The sequence below is a fragment of the Ambystoma mexicanum genome, chromosome 3p (assembly GCF_040938575.1).
Source record: "Ambystoma mexicanum isolate Mex_15411 chromosome 3p, UKY_AmexF1_1, whole genome shotgun sequence".
NCBI classification, from domain to species: Eukaryota; Metazoa; Chordata; class Amphibia; order Caudata; family Ambystomatidae; genus Ambystoma; species Ambystoma mexicanum.
Window position 1 is genome coordinate 563,371,188 of NC_090925.1, and position 18,333 is coordinate 563,389,520.

The 18,333-nt window shown below is 39.2% G+C and overlaps 1 protein-coding gene across 6 annotated transcripts in view; it reads right to left on the reverse strand.

The window, feature by feature from the left end:
* Positions 1-4,496: 4,496 nt before the first annotated feature.
* Positions 4,497-18,333, reverse strand: part of NCOA3 (nuclear receptor coactivator 3) — a 1,125,593-nt gene continuing 1,111,756 nt past the window's right edge. For all 6 annotated transcript variants that reach the window (XM_069651291.1, XM_069651290.1, XM_069651288.1 and 3 more), the window contains one exon: positions 4,497-13,045. In XM_069651291.1, coding sequence (XP_069507392.1) covers positions 13,034-13,045 — 12 coding nt within the window. In that variant the 3' untranslated portion in view covers positions 4,497-13,033. The remainder of the gene's footprint in view (positions 13,046-18,333) is intronic.

Consider the following 18,333-nt stretch of genomic DNA (forward strand, 5'->3'; position numbering starts at 1 on the left):
AGAAAGTGGTCCTGCTTCCATCTGTAAAGCAAGAACATCTACCAGTGCTGGAAAGTAAAATAGACATGACATATTCCTACTGTAGATTAATGAAACAGGAGTTGAATGCTATTCATATGCAGCTTTGTGCATGTTCTTTCAAATGACACCACCGATACAGGAAATTGCTTCAACAGTAGACTGAAAATTGTGTGGAATTTTCCACTGTTAAAGTGTCGGTAGATGAAAGACCACATGACACACAATCAGCAAAGTCAATCCAAAATATAGTAGCTGTAGAAAGTGGAAGAGAACCTTTTTCAAACGATAGTGAAGAGTTTTTAATGGGTATTTTATAGGTGTTAATGCAGGAAACAGTGTAGATAACTTTATAGGAATATTTCATGAGTGTAACCATGAGTGTTCACAATGTCATACACAGCAAATTAGTCGATATCTTACAGAAAGATTCTTATATCTTCCAGTACCAAATAGAAAAGTGTGAATTTTTCTGATCTGGTAACAATGCATACCATAATATGCGATGTGATGAGTGTGGTTGTTATGTACAATTAACACTGCAAAATCTAGTTTATAATGGGTACATTTTCTTTAAAAATGTGTTTTATTACTTTTAACCAAACATAAAATACAAACTTGACACAAAACATATGCAGATTAATACACAACACAATTTAAATGTCCTACTCTCTACCACAAATTCCCACCCCCGTCCTTCTCCAACCCACCCGCTACACTTTACCTTCATCACACATTATATCGCAAAACATTCTCCATTCCAAACAATTAGGAGTCCATTGCACGCTTGTCTAGGTTAATTCACCCCTGCCTCTTCCGTGGCTGCCACAGTGAAAAAGGTACTGCAGCAACGCTTCCCATGCCATAATCCCCGCCATGGCCTCTTCACGGTTCTGTCCTGCCAACTTCCTCCATGCCACACAGCTTCTGCCTCACCCCATCTATACAGGTCTCTCCACCAATCTTCTAGACCAGGGCCTCAGGTTGATTTCCATGCCATAGCAATTCTGCGTTTTGGTAAAGTACATGCAAGATCCTTCATTTTGAGAATATGATTCCATCCCTTTGGGTGGGAAAAGCAACCCAGCAAACATGCTCCTGGGGAAAGCACGTCCAGTGCTACCCCTCCCTTATGTAATCTATTCGCCACCACCTCCTGCCAAAACAGCCCCACCACTGGACATGCCTAGAACATATGTAGCATTCCTGCATCTGTCCCAGTAGACCTAGGGCATCCCTGTGCTGCCACCCATGGGAGCCTCTAGATCTGTAGAGGCATCATGTATGCCGTGTGTTACCAGTAGCTGTGTGAGCGGTAAGCACGCATTACGTGACACCTTCTTGTGATAGCCAATAACCTCCCCCATTGTGCTTCCGTAAAGACCACCGCAAGGTCTTCTTCCCATTTGCGCCTTGTCTTTGAAGGGGGTTAAGGCCCATTAGACAATATGTCATATCCGCAATATGGCGTGCCCACCCTCCGTTATGTCGTATAGCACATCTACTATCGAGTGCTTCTCCAATAAATCCCTGTATGCAGGCCACCTACGCATAATCTCTCCCTTGATGGTGCCATGTAAACACAGTGTCTTGTAAAGAAGCCCCCAACATGGCCTCTCCGAAGTTTTCCCAGTATGTGCGTATGCTCCTTCTTGCTTGAGTCGAAGAGGTTATTATCGAGACCAGTGGGATCTGTGCCAAGACTGGATCTTTCAGTCCCATCACCGCCAAAGCCCTGTCCCATACTTTCACTCCCAAGGTTACCAGGAGTGTCCCCTGGCTGCCGCAAGGCTTCCCAAACCACAATAACTATTTTAAATAATATCACAGCCCCACAGCTTGCAGCATCCATGTGTCCAGGGTAGTGTCTTCCGCAAGCCAGTCCACTACAAATTGCATCTGCACTGCTATTTAACTCAAAATGCAGAATCCTAATACCCCTTCAGCATACGGCCTATAAAGTGATGACAGCACTATTCTATTCTGTGCAAGGAAGCTTCTACATATACCCTCCAAGGCCCTAAAAAAGGGTACGGATATATAAAACGTGACATTCACGAAATAGTGTAGTAGTCTAGGCATGGTATGAATGCGGTATGAAAGTAAGCATGGGTTTTATGAATATAAAGTGACATTTTATGGACTGGGATGTACTTCTCTATGAGAGAGGAGAGCAAGCTATAGATCCAGATTAAGATATGAATTTCTAAAATTATTAAATAATGGAATACTACATGATATTGAATGTGCACAGAAATTATTGAGTAATGTACGGTGTTTACGAAGTGTTTGTCAAATTATTCAAAAATTCTTTAAAATTGTTGATGTGAAAAAAGAAAAAAGAAAGTTTTTTTACTGATGAGGTTATAAAAACTAAATAACTATTTTTGATATTAATTGGTGTAAGAGAATCTAATGGTTACTAATCATATGCAATAAGGAACAACCACAAATGGAGTTGGGGAAGCAAGTGACCGAGTGAACATAGTGTATTGTTAAACAAGTGTTTTTTGTAGAGGGCTGTTCATAGGTGGTCGTTGAAAATATGACCTTTGGTCTCTCGAAGTTAGTTGTGCGTAGTTTAGGCAACACCACCATCTTTAACAAGGCCGCCCCCCCATCCCAAATCATAGAGCGGGGTAATTTCGGCCAGAACTTCATGGAGCCCTGATCGCCTTCTAGGGCATCTAGCGTATTGTGTCTGTTCGTCCGCTGGGTCATGATGCACATTCATTCCCTAATATCTGAACATGTGCACCTTCCATTGCAAGGCAAGCACCGGCAGCGCTCTTCGCTCTATCCTGCTCAAATCCGCTATCGGGAATAGTGCTGATTTAGCCATACTAATGGTAATCCCCGATAGCTTTGTAAAAAGTGCCTCCAAGGCCTCCAATAGCAACTCTGGATTATCCTCCGGGTTCTGGATATATAGGAGTGTATCATCTGCATATAGGGATGTCAAGTGTCTATTTCGATACCAGCGTCCCTATACTCGGTCTTGAGCAATCCGTCCATGGCTAGGATATACAGCAACAGTGACAATGGGCAGCCTTGCCTCGTACCTTTTTCCAGTTCTCACACTTCCAATATGCATCTGCCCGTTTTAACCCGTGCCATCGGTTTAGTGTACACCAGCTGCACCGATTTGATGTAGATCTGCCCGATACCAAATTTGCGTAGAGTGGCATACAGCCAGTCCCACCTCACTGAAACAAATTCACAACATCCAGAGTAGCTATGGCACACGGCATATCCCAGGATGCTGTTCTGTCTATCACATGGTGCAATCTCCTTAAGTTGGAGGCCATACTTCGGCCCGGAAAGTAGCCTGTCTGGTCCGACTGCACTAATTTATGTATCACCGTTTTGATTCTGGTTGCAAGAATGGACGCCAATATCTAGTTATCCTGGTTTAGCATTGAGAGGGGCCTATAAGAGCTATATTCCATTGGCGATTTACGGGGCTTGAGGAGAGGTATAATTATGGACTTTCTCAGGCTAAGAGGAAGAACCCCCACTTCGTAAGAATCATTGAAGGCACTCAGCAGAGGAGGGGCCAGTTCCTGTCTCTATCCTTTTCTCTGTTGCCTCTTTTTCCCCCCTCTGGGTTTTCCCACTGCAGGTTTTCCCACTGCCGCGGCGTAATGTCGGATAGACACCATAGGGCGGGAGCAGAAAACTTGGTCCGTCCCCCTCCTTTCCCCTCTCCCTCCGTCATCTGCTCCACTTTTGTTTCCTCGTATAGTTTCCAGTGCTCCAGTATATTTCAGGGGTTTTGTTGCATTAAATGCTCACCTTAAAATCTCGGCAACTAAAAATGCTTCCCTTAAAAAAATGTTTTTAAATAAATATATATATATATATATATATATACATACATATATACATATATATATATACATATATATATATATATATATATACATATATATACACACACACACACATTTTTGTTAATGTAAATGAAGCAAGTGAATCTATTTGTTTGGAAATGGAAATTAGTGAAATTAATGCGATGCGGCCACACCTTTTTTACTTGTGAGGAAATTGAATGTTTGTCTTATCAAACGATTCTTGGAAAATAAATTTTGAGTCCAACAATCTTAAAAGGTGGTCAACTAAAGGAAGTGAACGTACAAGTTTTAAAAACAGAAATGATAGAGTGAAATTGATGTTTGGCCATCTGAAGTCAGTATCTGATGTGAACACACATTTCCTAATTTACAATGCAAATGAGCATTTGTTTTCTTTATTACAATAGTTTGATTTAGCAAAAGGGCCTCCCTCCCAAAACTACATGTGTCCCACATAACAAGGGGCAGAATGGAACAAATGTACTGTTTTATACGTAGTATTTTATATGATTGCTGGTGAAAGAGGCATACTTACATGAGGATATTGATAATTTACATAATACAATCTGGAGCCTTCAATAAACGGAGTGCAGAGGTGGTCATAAAAGTAACAAAGTACAGGAACAATTTTAAATAGAAACTTTATTTACATGAATATTGACATCAATAAACAAATAAGCAGTAACGGCTTACAATCAGCAGTGTGATAATTGTCACAAATCAAGTTTTGCTTGCAATGTGAAGACAGATCATGCCAGCAACCTTGACGTAAACTAAATGTAGAATTCCCTCAAAATATTAAGTCTCCTCCAAAGAATATCTTGAGTATTGCTTTCTCAGAATAATGACTTTATAACTGCTCCAACATACCATTTTTCACAGCACAAAGTCTTAAAATAATTTTGCACAAGATGAGTTTTCAACTAAAATGCTTATCTTCCTTTCACAGGGGTACATTTGAGTGAATAGGCAAATATCTTTATAGGGAGATGTATCATGATTAAGCAGAAATAGTAACAGTTGTGTTGACAGTAGGTCAAGTTGAAGTAAAGGTTCTCTAAAACAAATGAAATCGGATGCTTTCAAATTGTATTTATACGCCAATGTCAAGGTAAAAGCAAACCAAAAAATGTGTCACTGTAATTCATATTTGTCAAAAGGTTTCCAGAAAACCCCCCAAAATATAGTTAAAATCCAAACGGGAATCTAGATCTAGACAGGTAAAGTAGCTATTCCTACATAGTTTGCAGTGTACCCTTGAAATAGAATGAGAAAACCAATTGTTTTTAATATAACGGGCTCTGGGTAGCGCATGGCATCACTTCCCTTTAAACAAATGGCAAGAACTGTGCGAATTTCAGTATCAACATACAAAATAAAATCAAGACTATTAGGGCCAATCATGACAATGTTGCAATATTTACCTTTACATGATTAACTGGCATCAGTCTAGAAAATAAGTTTTTCAATTTCTTTTTTTTTCTGGTAATCAACAAAAAACCTTCAGATGCATAGATATCAAAGCTAGAAGTCATAGCCAACAGTGCTTAATCAGTTCAGGGCACACATCAATTCAAAGTAAAGAATTAAATGACACCAAAAGAAAACTCCTGCCAGTACACAAAAACAGGACCAATACACGCCAAAAGAGCATATGGGGGAATGACATGTATCTTGTATTAGTTAAAATATGCAGGTGCTGCGAGGTGGAAGACCAGGAACTTTGGTTGTTATGGTTGCAGAGAATGGAAAACCAAATCTTCTGCTCTGCACTTTGATGAGCTACATGGGAGGATGCCTGCAAAGCAGTGTCCCACATTGAAGGGTCAACTGATTCAGGACAATGATCAAATAGGAAGCACAATGCAAAACTCAAATCCGCAATTTGTGGTCAGCCACAGCAACAATAGATCAATGGACATCAATATCGTCCCATTTCTAGGGCCAAAGGCTCAAAATATTACAAAAATTACATTGAATCACTAGATATTCAGTGTTGATACTGTTTCGGAACAGATCCCTAGAAGACATCTTGTAACCTATAGTAAGTATTTGACAAAAGAGTAAAATTGTGCTTAATTTACAAAGTTTTGAAAGGGGATAATGCAAAGTTATTTGAAAAATGGGACCAGAAACGCTAGGCACAATGAAGTCAAGGGAACACAATTACAAGTATTGAATGAAATGGAACAATGAAGGAGCCATCATGTAAGTTTATTGAAGCTGGTGTGAAGAAATAATTAGCATGGGCTCAAATAAAAATCCACCAATATCATGAAAACCAGGTGGATTGGGCCATTGTACCAATTAAAAGAAAATGCTAAGAATGAAATTAAACCAAAATGCTTTCTAGCGTTGATGGATCCATGCCAATGATATTGGCCAGTGACTGCTGAGATTGTTGCTAGCTGCAACAACCGTTGAACACTGGAATGTAGATCGAACAATTTAAGAGCCATGTTACGGCTGGGTAATGAGGGGCTGCCTTTCCATCCAGCCTCTGTCAATATGGAGCTCATAAAACCACTTTCAGGAACATACAAGGGATATTAAAGGGGGAAAATCAATCTGGTGCATCGTTATCAATGGCATACCACAGCTTGTATACCAGATGGAATGTACTCATTACAGAGAGGCATCATTCCAGAACCTCACCTTTTAAAAATATTGTTTGTGAGAAGCAATACACTTATTGTTGAACATTTACTTTTACTATTGCACTGACAGAGCTCTGATGCGTTCTGGTCTTTTGTTAAAATGGTGAACCAAACAGCAAGGTGAGACACTAGGATACAAGAAAATTGCATGTGCGCTTGCTCATGTATTGTTAGTGCAATTAAACGTCTGAATCCATAGTGAGGGATGTCACACAAATAAAGCATTTGCTATGTTACTGTTCAATTAATTTGAGGTCAATGCACATTGGCCAAACTGCTTTTTTATGATTTGTTTAAGCATTGATTAAATGACTTAACTGCTTTGAAGGCCATTGCCAAAACAATATTGCACTAAAACCAAACAAGTTCTATCATGCATGATATATGATTTCATACAAAAGGTCCCAGAGTATCATTGTGATGGGCTGAATTCAACATTTAAACCGAGACCCAGTAAGATTGAAAGCATGCCCCTTGAAAATCATTTTTTTCTGTGGGTTTGATTAATAAAGGTTGTAAGCGATTGGTGATGCGCACAACACACACACACAACATGCCTGAACAAAGGTGACAGATCAATTTTGCAAATGTAACCAAAAGGTGAAGTTTTAGAAGTACCTCTTGATACAACATACGAGACAAAAAATATTTAAAGCAGACTGTCCAAGTTCTTCAGCCTCTGAAAGCTTCATTATGAAACAAGATACATTCATTATGTGGTCACAAATATATTTTCTGGCTAAAGAAAGGCTATAGGATTTTCAGAGGAATTACCAACAAGCCAATTATGAATTGATGCTAGCAGGTCTGAATGACACACAAAGAAACCACCACATCCAAAAATCTGACCTATGCAAACTGCATAAGAACTATTTGTGGGAAGATAGTTGAAATATTATTGCATTAAAGAAATACCTTGGGAACTCGAAAGAGGAATAGTCAATTTCAATCAAAAGAAATACAAAATGTTGATTTCAGGCAGTGCTAAACACATCTGAAAAGTATTTGCAGCAATTAAGGAATCAAAGTTGTTAGTTACAGAAAAGGATCCAATCCTTGTTTTACAAAACTATTCACCAAACTCTTAATAAAACTATCCATAAAAGGCACTAGAAATAAAGTGTAACAAAAACCTCACAAAAGGTGTTGCAGTACAACATTTAGAAAAATGTTACAGAAATTGCTATCTAACATTTAAGAATCCAGCATGTATACACTTTCAACTTAAGATTTAATTGCATCTTTGGATAATTTATAAAAATGAAGCTGCTATGTTTTTCACTTGTAAGTTCTAACATATTATAACATAGTCCTAACACTGTAGGAGGTGCAGCCAATTGTTCACTCTCCATAGCTTTATTTTAACATGGAAACCATGTTATTCTGTATCAGCAACAATCTGATGAAGAATCTGCAAATCCTTGAATCCATTTCTAAAATGCGATATACCTCTCTTTCCCCCCAAGAGCTAGCATAAATGTGTATAATACCCATTATTTTGAAATTACTAAAAGAAGAGTACTAAATTAACTGGTATTTAGCTCTTTCTTTAAAGGGGGGAATCTGGAAACCTATTCGTTTCCACTGTAGACAAAGCAATTTCGTCCAGCCAGTTTCAGGTTTAACCTTCTCTTGTGATTTAATGGAATGAATGCCCTTATGAACTGGAAACTGTGCGCGCATTCATTTTTATTTCTTCCTTAGAAACAGGCAACAGACATTTATAATCCACTGCTAAAAAAAGTAGAGATTCTGAATATTGCTGGCTTACCCTGTTATTTTAGGAGAATTCTGGGTATGGTGGGGAGCAGGGCATGTTTGGTGTCTTTCTAAAGACTTCATACATTTAGTAGGTCTTCATTTAGTATGTCTTTATATGCAACAGTAAAACCTCACATTCGTTTTCTGGTTGTGTTTTCTGGACAGTCGGAGAAATGAAAGACCTGATTATGTGGGGGTAATGTGCCTTATTTCAGTATTGCTACTGCGCTCCTTCATGAACCAAGTTCACTTTACTAAGTACTGGACTAGGAGAGAACTTTCACTAAAGTATTTTGTTCATCACTCATTGAGAGCTGGCTGTACATTTCTATTTGTGCAGAAGCAATAGTCACTTCTTTGAATGGAACGCCCAATTCAATCCCTACAATGATGGTGCTTCTCAACAGGCAACTTCTAACATAGCTCCTGCAGCTTCAATGGTGGTGTTCATATGTGCTCTCTACTTATTAAGGAGAGAAGAATGTTCAGCCATGATGCACCAACCCCCTTTAATGCTACAGGCACTGTAGTTGTGTTGCAGAATATATGAGTGCCTCTAGTAGACTGGGGTTTTCGAATTGATAAATAGGTTTTGCTCACAGTACCCCCTAGTTAATCAGTAGTGGGCCAACAATCTACTCGTTTGTTGAGACACTGGCATTGTTTGGAAGTTGACAATGCAGAGAGTACATTAAGCAAAACAAAATGTGCACTTCATTTTAAGAGTTTATGAAAAAATGCATTCCTCTTAGGTTCTGAACTACACTTTAATCAGCACAACATGCATAGAGGGGGCAGTTCAAAGACTTTCCTTTGTAATGAGTTCTAAAAAAAAATAAAAAAGGTGAAAATTACTCACAACAAATTTATACTCCGAGTAAGAATCCTATTCAGCCAACAGAGGATGAAAGACCCAACCGTTTTTTTTAGTATAATTAAAACACTTTTTTTAGTGCAGACACTATGCTAAAATGACATACCATGTATTGCATTTTGTGGTATATAATCTATATATAAATAGATGCACACATGATGCAGATTTTTACTCTTTTAGTGGCTCAAGACTTGCAATACAAAGCACCTTGCAATTTGACATCTCATTCCGAATCGCTACCAGCATTTGTGACTGCTAAGAAATACAATTTATTTTATTTAAGCTGTTTTAATATTGACAAACGTGGTCATGGAATTTAACAAGAGCTTGCAATTAGCACTTCCTTCTATGTTAATTATATTTATTGGTTGTCGCTCAGTGAGAACTAGTTCACCTCACTGAAGGTTGTTTTTGCCCATTTATTTGTGGTCTGGGATAACTGCAATCATTTGGAGAAGTCTAGACAGCCATCAGCATAAAGCATTTTAAAGGGAGAAAAAACCATTTCAACACCTGGTCATCTTGACAGGGTTTGATCTTGAGATTGGGTGTAGAGGTGTAATCTAGGAGGCGTGTTATCTTACAGAAAACGCATGCCAAATTCGATGAGTGGAAGAACATTAAATATAACTACCTCCTCTCTGTATTCAAGGGTTAGTGCACTTCTTGTATTCCTGCCTTTACCATATTTGAAGTGTTGCTGAAAGAGGTTTTACTTAATTCTCAGAGTTAATTTGACCCCTTTGTACCCTGTTAATATTGAACCAAAGAAACGATTAAACCCAAACCGAGAGCATGAATCCTTTATGCACTTCACCGTATGGCTCAAGAATGTTTAGGAGATGTGTACCATAAAGCCACTTAATTAAAAAGTGGTTAAATTCATGTTCTGGTAACAAAATCTGCAAGGAATAGAGTATAATCAGGAAAATACAGCTGCAATCAAATAGTCTAGGATATTTCTGCAGTTATTTAAAAACATGGCCTGTTGGAGGACCATTAACTTAATTTCAAGTACAAAAATTCTCTTTCAGCCAGAAGATACCTATAGTGGCAGGCTACCCTATTAAAAGAGCCTTCATTGGGGTATATAAAAAGTAACTATTTGGACCTCAGCCTGAATCAAGAAATGTGCACACAAGCCTAAATATTAAGTCTCAGTGCTAGACAATTTCGCGACATATATGGGAGGATCCACCAGCTGCCAAGATGCTCAAATTTTACATACCAGCTCAGAGTCGTGCAACCTTTGGCTCCCCAGATGTTTAGGACTACAATTTCCATCAGTCGTAGCCAGTATAGTTAATGGTGAGAAACCATTGGAGATGTAGTTCAAAACATCTGGAGAGCGACAGGTTGCAGTCCCAATGGTCTACAGCTTATAAACACTTGTTGCTACTGCCAGTCATTCAATGACATGGCTTTAGTGTTCTTGTTCTCAAAATTTAAAGTGCATGCTTAGCAACTGTTACAAAGGATTTTCTTTAGATTGGCAATGTTAATCAAAGGATGCGAGTACATTGAGACAATTCAAACCAGCATCTAAATTTCCTCTGTACACTGGGTATTAAAAGAAGAGTACCTTTGCTACGAGTATAATCACTGCCGGATCACAGTATCCATTCAGAAGTCAACAAAAGGGAAGTGGCACTGAGGAATAATCAAATTAGCATTCAAGAACTGTTTTGTAGTTACTTTTTAAGCCAAAGACTAGTTTCATGGAGCTATTTGATCGACCCTGGTCAATATGTTCTTCTGAATTCTTCTTTTGTAATTGTTTGAAGCCAACTCCAGTGAAGAGAATGATGCCAAACCAGAATAGGTTAGCTAATCACTTCATCAGCCCTCTGCTATTCTGTGTGTAATTTGGTCCATTGAACTTTGATTTTACATTCTGTGTAGTGGCACCTGGCAGGTTACAATATGCTATTGCAGAAACACAAACGTTTATTGTGCACGAAATACCATTTGAGTTGGGCATTCAGAAATGTTCAAATATTCAGCACTTCCCATGAAAGAAGGCCATCATTTTGGACCGAAGGCCGAAAGACTAAAAGAATGCTAGAATAGAAGAACGAGATATGCAACACAACTGCTTATTTGCCACCCACAACGTGTTCTCTTCTAAAAGCCCAAATAATTACCACAACCATGCACAACAGCAGAAATAGCCAAGACATTTTAGTTTCACCAAAATATACTTTTTTGGGGGGGTATTTACAACCTCTTTGTTTTTATACGACTATCAACCTACATTCATTATACATAGCTACCCTTCCACCAAAACATGACCCTCAAAAGTACAACCATTCGTGATCAAGGCAATACATTTAACTTGGTTCAAGTTTTAAAACAGTACAATCTTATAGCATGTGACTGTCGGATGCTTTAGTTAACAATGTTTCAAAAGTAAAGCTGGACATCAATTAAAACAGTTATACGTTTACATTTCAATAAAGTGGCTTAAGCACTGACTGCTGGTTTATTGTTGGTTTTAAAGCAATAATTAACATTTTAAAGAGGCTGAATGGGTTACATTAGAGAGAACTATGGATCATATGTCTGAAAACAAGATGTAAAAGAATTACATTTAACATAACCATCCAGTTCAGATAAATGACAGATTACCATCTGCCTTGTATACACTTAAAAAGGTGAGAATAATGAACATTTTACCTTGATTTACAAGGCAGTTACCATTACAGTAGGAACATAGGGAACAGACAAATACAATCATAGAAACAGAACATACAAATATCACAAATAATATAACCGCTATATACAGCTTAAAAACCAGAGCCTTTTTACTTGTAAAATTGCCACATTTAAAATGAAAGTGCTTGCTAAAATGGAGAAACTATAAACGTACTGCTTAAGACCTAATAAAATATTAAAACCAATGCTAGAATCGCATTATTCTTTTAATGCACCTCTTCTCTGTCCCATACACCCCGAATAAAACAAGATACCAATGAGTGAAATCAGCCTATCCAGGGGTCATTAAATAAAACGAACACATGTTCATAGTTTGATTCACTACGTGGAGACCTTACATAAATCGTTAAATATTTAGCTTCACAAACTCTGCAAAAGTGAGTTGTGACCTACAAAATTCATATATATAATACAATATCTTAAATATATACATGATCTATTCACAGAAAATGCTGGTGTACACTGCACCTTTCCCCAAATGAAAATTTAGACCCAGTAGGATGAAGGCTTATTGATCATTTCACTATTAAGAGGAGAACAATGCAGCATTCACGCATTTCACTTTATAATTTAGCATCAGAACACACACTGAGATGTGTTTTACATATGTCCTTAAGGTCTGTCAATATTGGAATAATTATTTCTTTAATAAAAGCACAATCAAGTGCACATTAACATATCATTTGCTAATGGCAAATTCTTCTTCCTTTCACTTGTGGCAAGATGTTTTCACAAAGCGCTTATCCAAGTAAATCTTAGGAAGCACCACATGGTGTCGGTAAACAAAACGTGCAGGTTTTTTTAACTGATGTGTGATGTTCTTCCAAAAATCTTGATATTCAAAAGAGGTCTCCATGTGCTTTGTTAAAAGCTCCTCAAAGTCTTCGGGTACTACCGTAATTAGGACTGAAGAAAAACTTGGGTCCACAAGAGCGCTTTAGAGGAACACAATCCATGTGTGTAATGCTCCATACAAAAAAAAATCATACAAATTGTTCTTCTATGCTAAAACATGATCAAATAAGCTGGCCATTTTCTTGCAACATAATGTTACTGTCTCAAAGCGACCAGTCCACATTTTGACCAGCATCGCATATTTTTGTTCACAATAGTGCATCTATTTTGATTGAATTCTTCTTGGAAGGTTCCAGCTGTCAGCAGTATTTCTGTTTAACAAACAAACATTTACAAAAGTTACAAGACAATTATGCAAAGTAAATTTTTATCAAGGTTCAGAAAATGCATTAAAAATATATTAAATGTTCTCATTCCATTATAACAGAATTTGCTTATGTCAAAGTGCTTACACATTTAAAGGTCTTAATTTTCAACCAAAACAATACAAATATACGTGATGTACGAAACAATGCACCATTTAAATAAACCTACACATGGCTACTCACATTCCAAGTTTGTGAAACAAGACATTTCCAATGTTAAAAACATGTTTGCATTTAGAAGGGAACAACCGCAAATGGGTTTTTCTGCCGTTAGTCAAATCCATGTGTATTTTAACGAGGGTACAGCCATTTGTCAAAACACGGTTCCTGACGACTTCTTTGAAATGGCAAGGATACTAATGTCCACAAGTGACACTGCACAATTGAGCAGCAAAAGATGGCTGTGAAAGACCAAACCACAGAAGCCAATTCCTCCAGCTTGAACAGTGAAGGAAAATGAAATGAAAGATGTTATGCTTGGAAGGAAGGAACCCACAGAAACACCATAGAGGCAACATACTCCCTTGCAATGCATATAAAACAACGGAAACTTAGCATAACATTTTTAAGAGAGTTTTCCTACAGTCCAATTGAGGCAAGACTTCATAAAAATATCCCAATGGTATACAGGTCCCCAAGTCTTAGTATCAGTATGTACTACTCATGGAACATTGGTAGAGTGGCAGAGCAGCCAGGCTTATAAGAGAAAATGTGAGCTGCAGACAAGTACACTGAACCCAGTTAGTAAAGCAGATCAAAGAAACACCAATACATTCATATTTAAATATAAATTATAATTACACAAGAAATGTCTTACAATACTTATTTAATGAAACCAATATGTATAGGAATACTTTTAGATACTGCTTAGTTTGTAGTTGCTCCCGGTTACAATGGTTACAGAGCTTGACACTAAAGACAGTTTTACAGTATTAACGGTATTACCGTGCACTCGCACACAAAGATATACAGTAATTGTATTTAGTTAGCAAAACCACAGAAGAAGGAAAACAGTTGGTTAGTCAAACAGTAGCAGAGCTCAAGTTTCTAGAGGCAGTTTTAGCGCAAGTTAACACCAAGTCTGATCAATAACTATATGGAAAAATCAGTTTGGGGAGGGCTCAAAGTCTCACGAAGCAGCAGATCATCATAAGGTCCTGTGGATACTTTCAGACGCTAGAAGAATTGACAAAACGTTGGAGACACTGTTAAAGCACTTGCAAAAGGAACACAAGGTGACAGCTTGGAACAGAGTTAAGAGTGGACAACCTGGACACTTCTACGTGCACTCCACACTCTGTTTGGACTTCTTGGATGAAGTTACGCAATCCCTTTTCACTGCACAGTATCTTTTTAGTTAGAAGAAATGTTCGCGGCTAGATTCTCCTCGATGTAGCAGCACTGGACTCTGTCTCCAGATTCCTTGGTCTGATGCAGATGACCGGACATGAACGGATCTCTCAACAGCAGTCTCGAGGGAGGACCTCTGGCACATATTTCTTCAGCTTCTCTGGTCAGTATGCAGTTTTTGGCGTTGTTAGGAAGAATTCTCAGAAATGTGCTAATTCCCTTCTACCTTAGAGACCCCCAGCTCTTTTGATGGACTTTAGGACTTTTAATTTCTAAACCTGGAGAGAGTGAGCCTTTTTTCTCACCCTCATGTATTTTTATTGTGATTTGGACTCTCTTTCAATTTTGGAGTCTGACAAACTCGATAGGCATCATGTTTACATTGTGACACACAGCACCTTCAGTGCAGTGACACAGGGAAGTCTCTCAGATTTCCCTAAGGTTTAAATACTTTCTCTTGGATAAAAAACTGTTTCCAAGAGTAGTTAAGTGAAATTGACTTTACTTGCAGTTTGTAACTTTCTAGACCCAGTACAAACTATCTTACCATAGGGTGCTGGAGGAGTTACTTAGTATCCCCTTTGTCTAGTTTCTCATGTAACAGTTTATGTTAGCCTTTCCACAATTAATGGCTGGTGGCAGTGGTTTACTTTTAACTACCATTGGTAGTTTTTACCGCAGGCTGCATTCACAGCTGCAGTAAAGCACCCATGGGTGCCCAATTCGTCCAAATGGCCCGGTTGTCTTTTTTCGCCATTTCTTGTTGGAAAGGTCCTTCTTGAGATTTACTCTGTGCACCAAACTAGGTTTGGTCCCTTTGTCCATTTTGTCTTTGGCGGGATTCAACGGTAAAGACAAAAGGAGAAGGATCCATTCTCCTCCTCCTGGACCTATCCGCTGCATTCGACCTTGTTGACCACAAAGTTCTGTGCGACCACCTGACATTAGCTACCCACTTTTCTAAGGATGCCACTGCTTGGATAACATTGTTTCCAGATAATAGATCTATTAGAGTATTCTCGCCCACCTCAGCAGCAGACCCAGTACCAATCACCTGCGGAGTACCACAGGGATCATGCGTCTCCCCTGCTTTGTATAATATAGTTACAAATCCCTTATTCGATATACTTGACAATCTTGGTGTCTCATATATAAACTATGCTGACGACAACCAGATCCTCAACCCCATCCAAGGAGACTACGACAAAGACGTAGACCTGATAAACATAATCTACTTAATTATACAGACCTGGATGGCCACCTGCGGATTATGTCTCAACGACGAAAAAACAGAGCTCTTAATCGTGGGTGCCTCATTCAAACTGAATAAACTCTCCCCTCGGTATAAATACATCACCATTGACGGTATCAAGATCAAAGTCGCCAATGAAGTAAAAATCTTAGGTTTCTACCTGGACTCGGCACTCAACCTCAAGAGGCAAGTAAACACCACTGCCTCTGCCACCAGCTACACCTGCAAACTGATCCTTTCCTGACCACTGAAAGCTGTACTACAATAGCACGTGCATTAGTATTATCCAAGCTGCATTATTGCAATGCACCCTATCTGGGCACTAGCAAACAACATCAACAAACTCCAGACACTTCAGAATAATACCCTAAGATTTACCTTAGGCATCCCTAAATCTCAGCATATCTGCCACGAGAGATGTGCTATTAACTGGCTTTCTATAAAGGACAGAATTGAGCTCAAATCACTAAACATCACACACAAATGCCTTACCTACAAGGCATCCATATACCTGACCGATAGATTCAGCAAATACACATCAGAATGTCCAATTAGAAAGGCACAATATAATAGCATTAGAATTCTCAACTTCAAACTCAACAAATCAGGAGGCGCCAGCTTTCCAGTAAGGGCAGCCAAACTTTGGAACTGCATCCCCGATACCCTAAGAGCATTACCCTCGTTCCACCCCTTCACGACTATCAACAGATGGTTACACTCTGCTGACAATTGACTATCTCCATCTTAGCCTCCCAGATGTTCTAATACACTATTTAAGACCGTATAACACACGATATGTATATTACTGTATATATATATTCTGCTGCAACAAGTTTCTTTTAAGTATGTAATGTCGCTGTATATTTTGAATCCAATGTCATTTATTTCCTGTAACCCGAGAATTCTTTATAACGCCCCGATGGCTTAGGGCTCGGTACGTTCTATAAACAATACAATACAATACAAATAATACAGTATGTCTGGCAGAGGCAGGTAGTGAGGCAGGTGCCCGAAACTCCCTGTGCTTAATCTCCTTGGTTATAGGAATGCACCCAAAATTGATTGGCCGGCTGGCTGTTCGGCAAGGACAGCCACCCTGCTGTGTGATGGACAGCTAGGCTTGAATGAATGGGAGAAACCTGCTTAAAAGGCGAGGCTTTTTGGCTTGGAAGGCAGAGTCGACCACTGGACGAAGGCATTTGAAGAAGAACTTGGAAGAGACGCCTGCTGCAATTCCTGGACCGTTGGTTTGCCCGGTGAAGCCCTGCTGCAGTGCTGAAGCTCCAAATTCACCTTGACTAGAAAAGCTCTGCAGGGACGACTTCTCCCTTTGAGTTGGTGGGACCAATCAACTCCAAAGTAAGCCCATCTGGACATCCTCTCGGAGCTGGCTGTACTTCCACTGCTGCTGGAACCAAAGTGCCAGGCAGAGGAACACCAGATTGTGTGCATTGCTTAAGTCAAACCCGAGCACCAGAAAGATCCTCCGGACTTCCCTGAAGCAGGACTGACCAAGTCTCAGCCACCTCAACAGAGTGCTGGACCCCAGATGCGAGGAAATTCCATAGTGGTATCCGAGAACCACAGTGTTGCTATTTGCTGTCAGACGTGAGGAGCTGAAACACAGAAGAACTGTTGAATCGAAGTTTGCCCATTGCTGCCGCTGACCTTCCCATTGCAGAGCAGGAGTCCCCACGACTGAGGCTCAGGAACAGAAGCCAGCTGAAACCATTTCTTCTAAACAGAGGTACTGTAAAGTCTAAGAGAACTTAATTCTTGTTGTGTAGCCTTGCTTGCTCTCAGTTGAGACTTGTCCTGGTTACATTGCAGAGTTGCTAAAGCTTTGCCCTTCACAAGCCTCCCAGCTTGTGGCCCTTCAAGTGTTCTATTTTCTACAAACTTTTCTAAAAACATTGTGCAAGACTTATAACCTACATGCAAAGAAGTTCTTCAGCTCCCCTAGACATTGTGCAATTAACATTGGCTGCCTTGGCTCCCTGAATGACTCTCCTTTACACCTCTGACTTCCCAGGAAAGGGTTAAAATTATACTGCATTGGAAGGTTGCAAAAGTGCTTACCTGTTTCTAAATGATTTGTTGACCTTTGTTTTATTCCTCTCTTCTATCTTTTACACCAAACTCAGTATTGCTCTAAATGTACCAATGATAAATCAATGTCCCCAGTGTCCTAGCTATTTAAGTCGACGAGGGCGTAGAAGTGTCTGTGTGCCATCCCCAATGGGTATCATCTGATTTACAGAAACAGTGTTTTTAGTGTATTGTAAGTGCTACATATATTGCTCCCTTCTGAAGAAGGCTTATATAAACTGACTGTGAAATAAATTAATTATTTTATCAAGAAACCTTGAGTTTAAGAGTTTATTTGAACAACCGTTACTGTGAAACTCTGTCACAACATTACTGCTCACACTGACCCCTATTGAGATAAGCCTTGCTGCTCAACCACACCGCCAACTTATGTAGTTCAGACTTATACCAAAGGTTGGGTCCTTATTGCCAGGAGGTAAGGGTTGTTGTAGTGCACCCAAAGGGTACTGCATACAATCTTGGGCACTGCATACAATCTTGCCTAACAGGTGTCTTTTCTGCAGCACCAACAAAGGACACAATT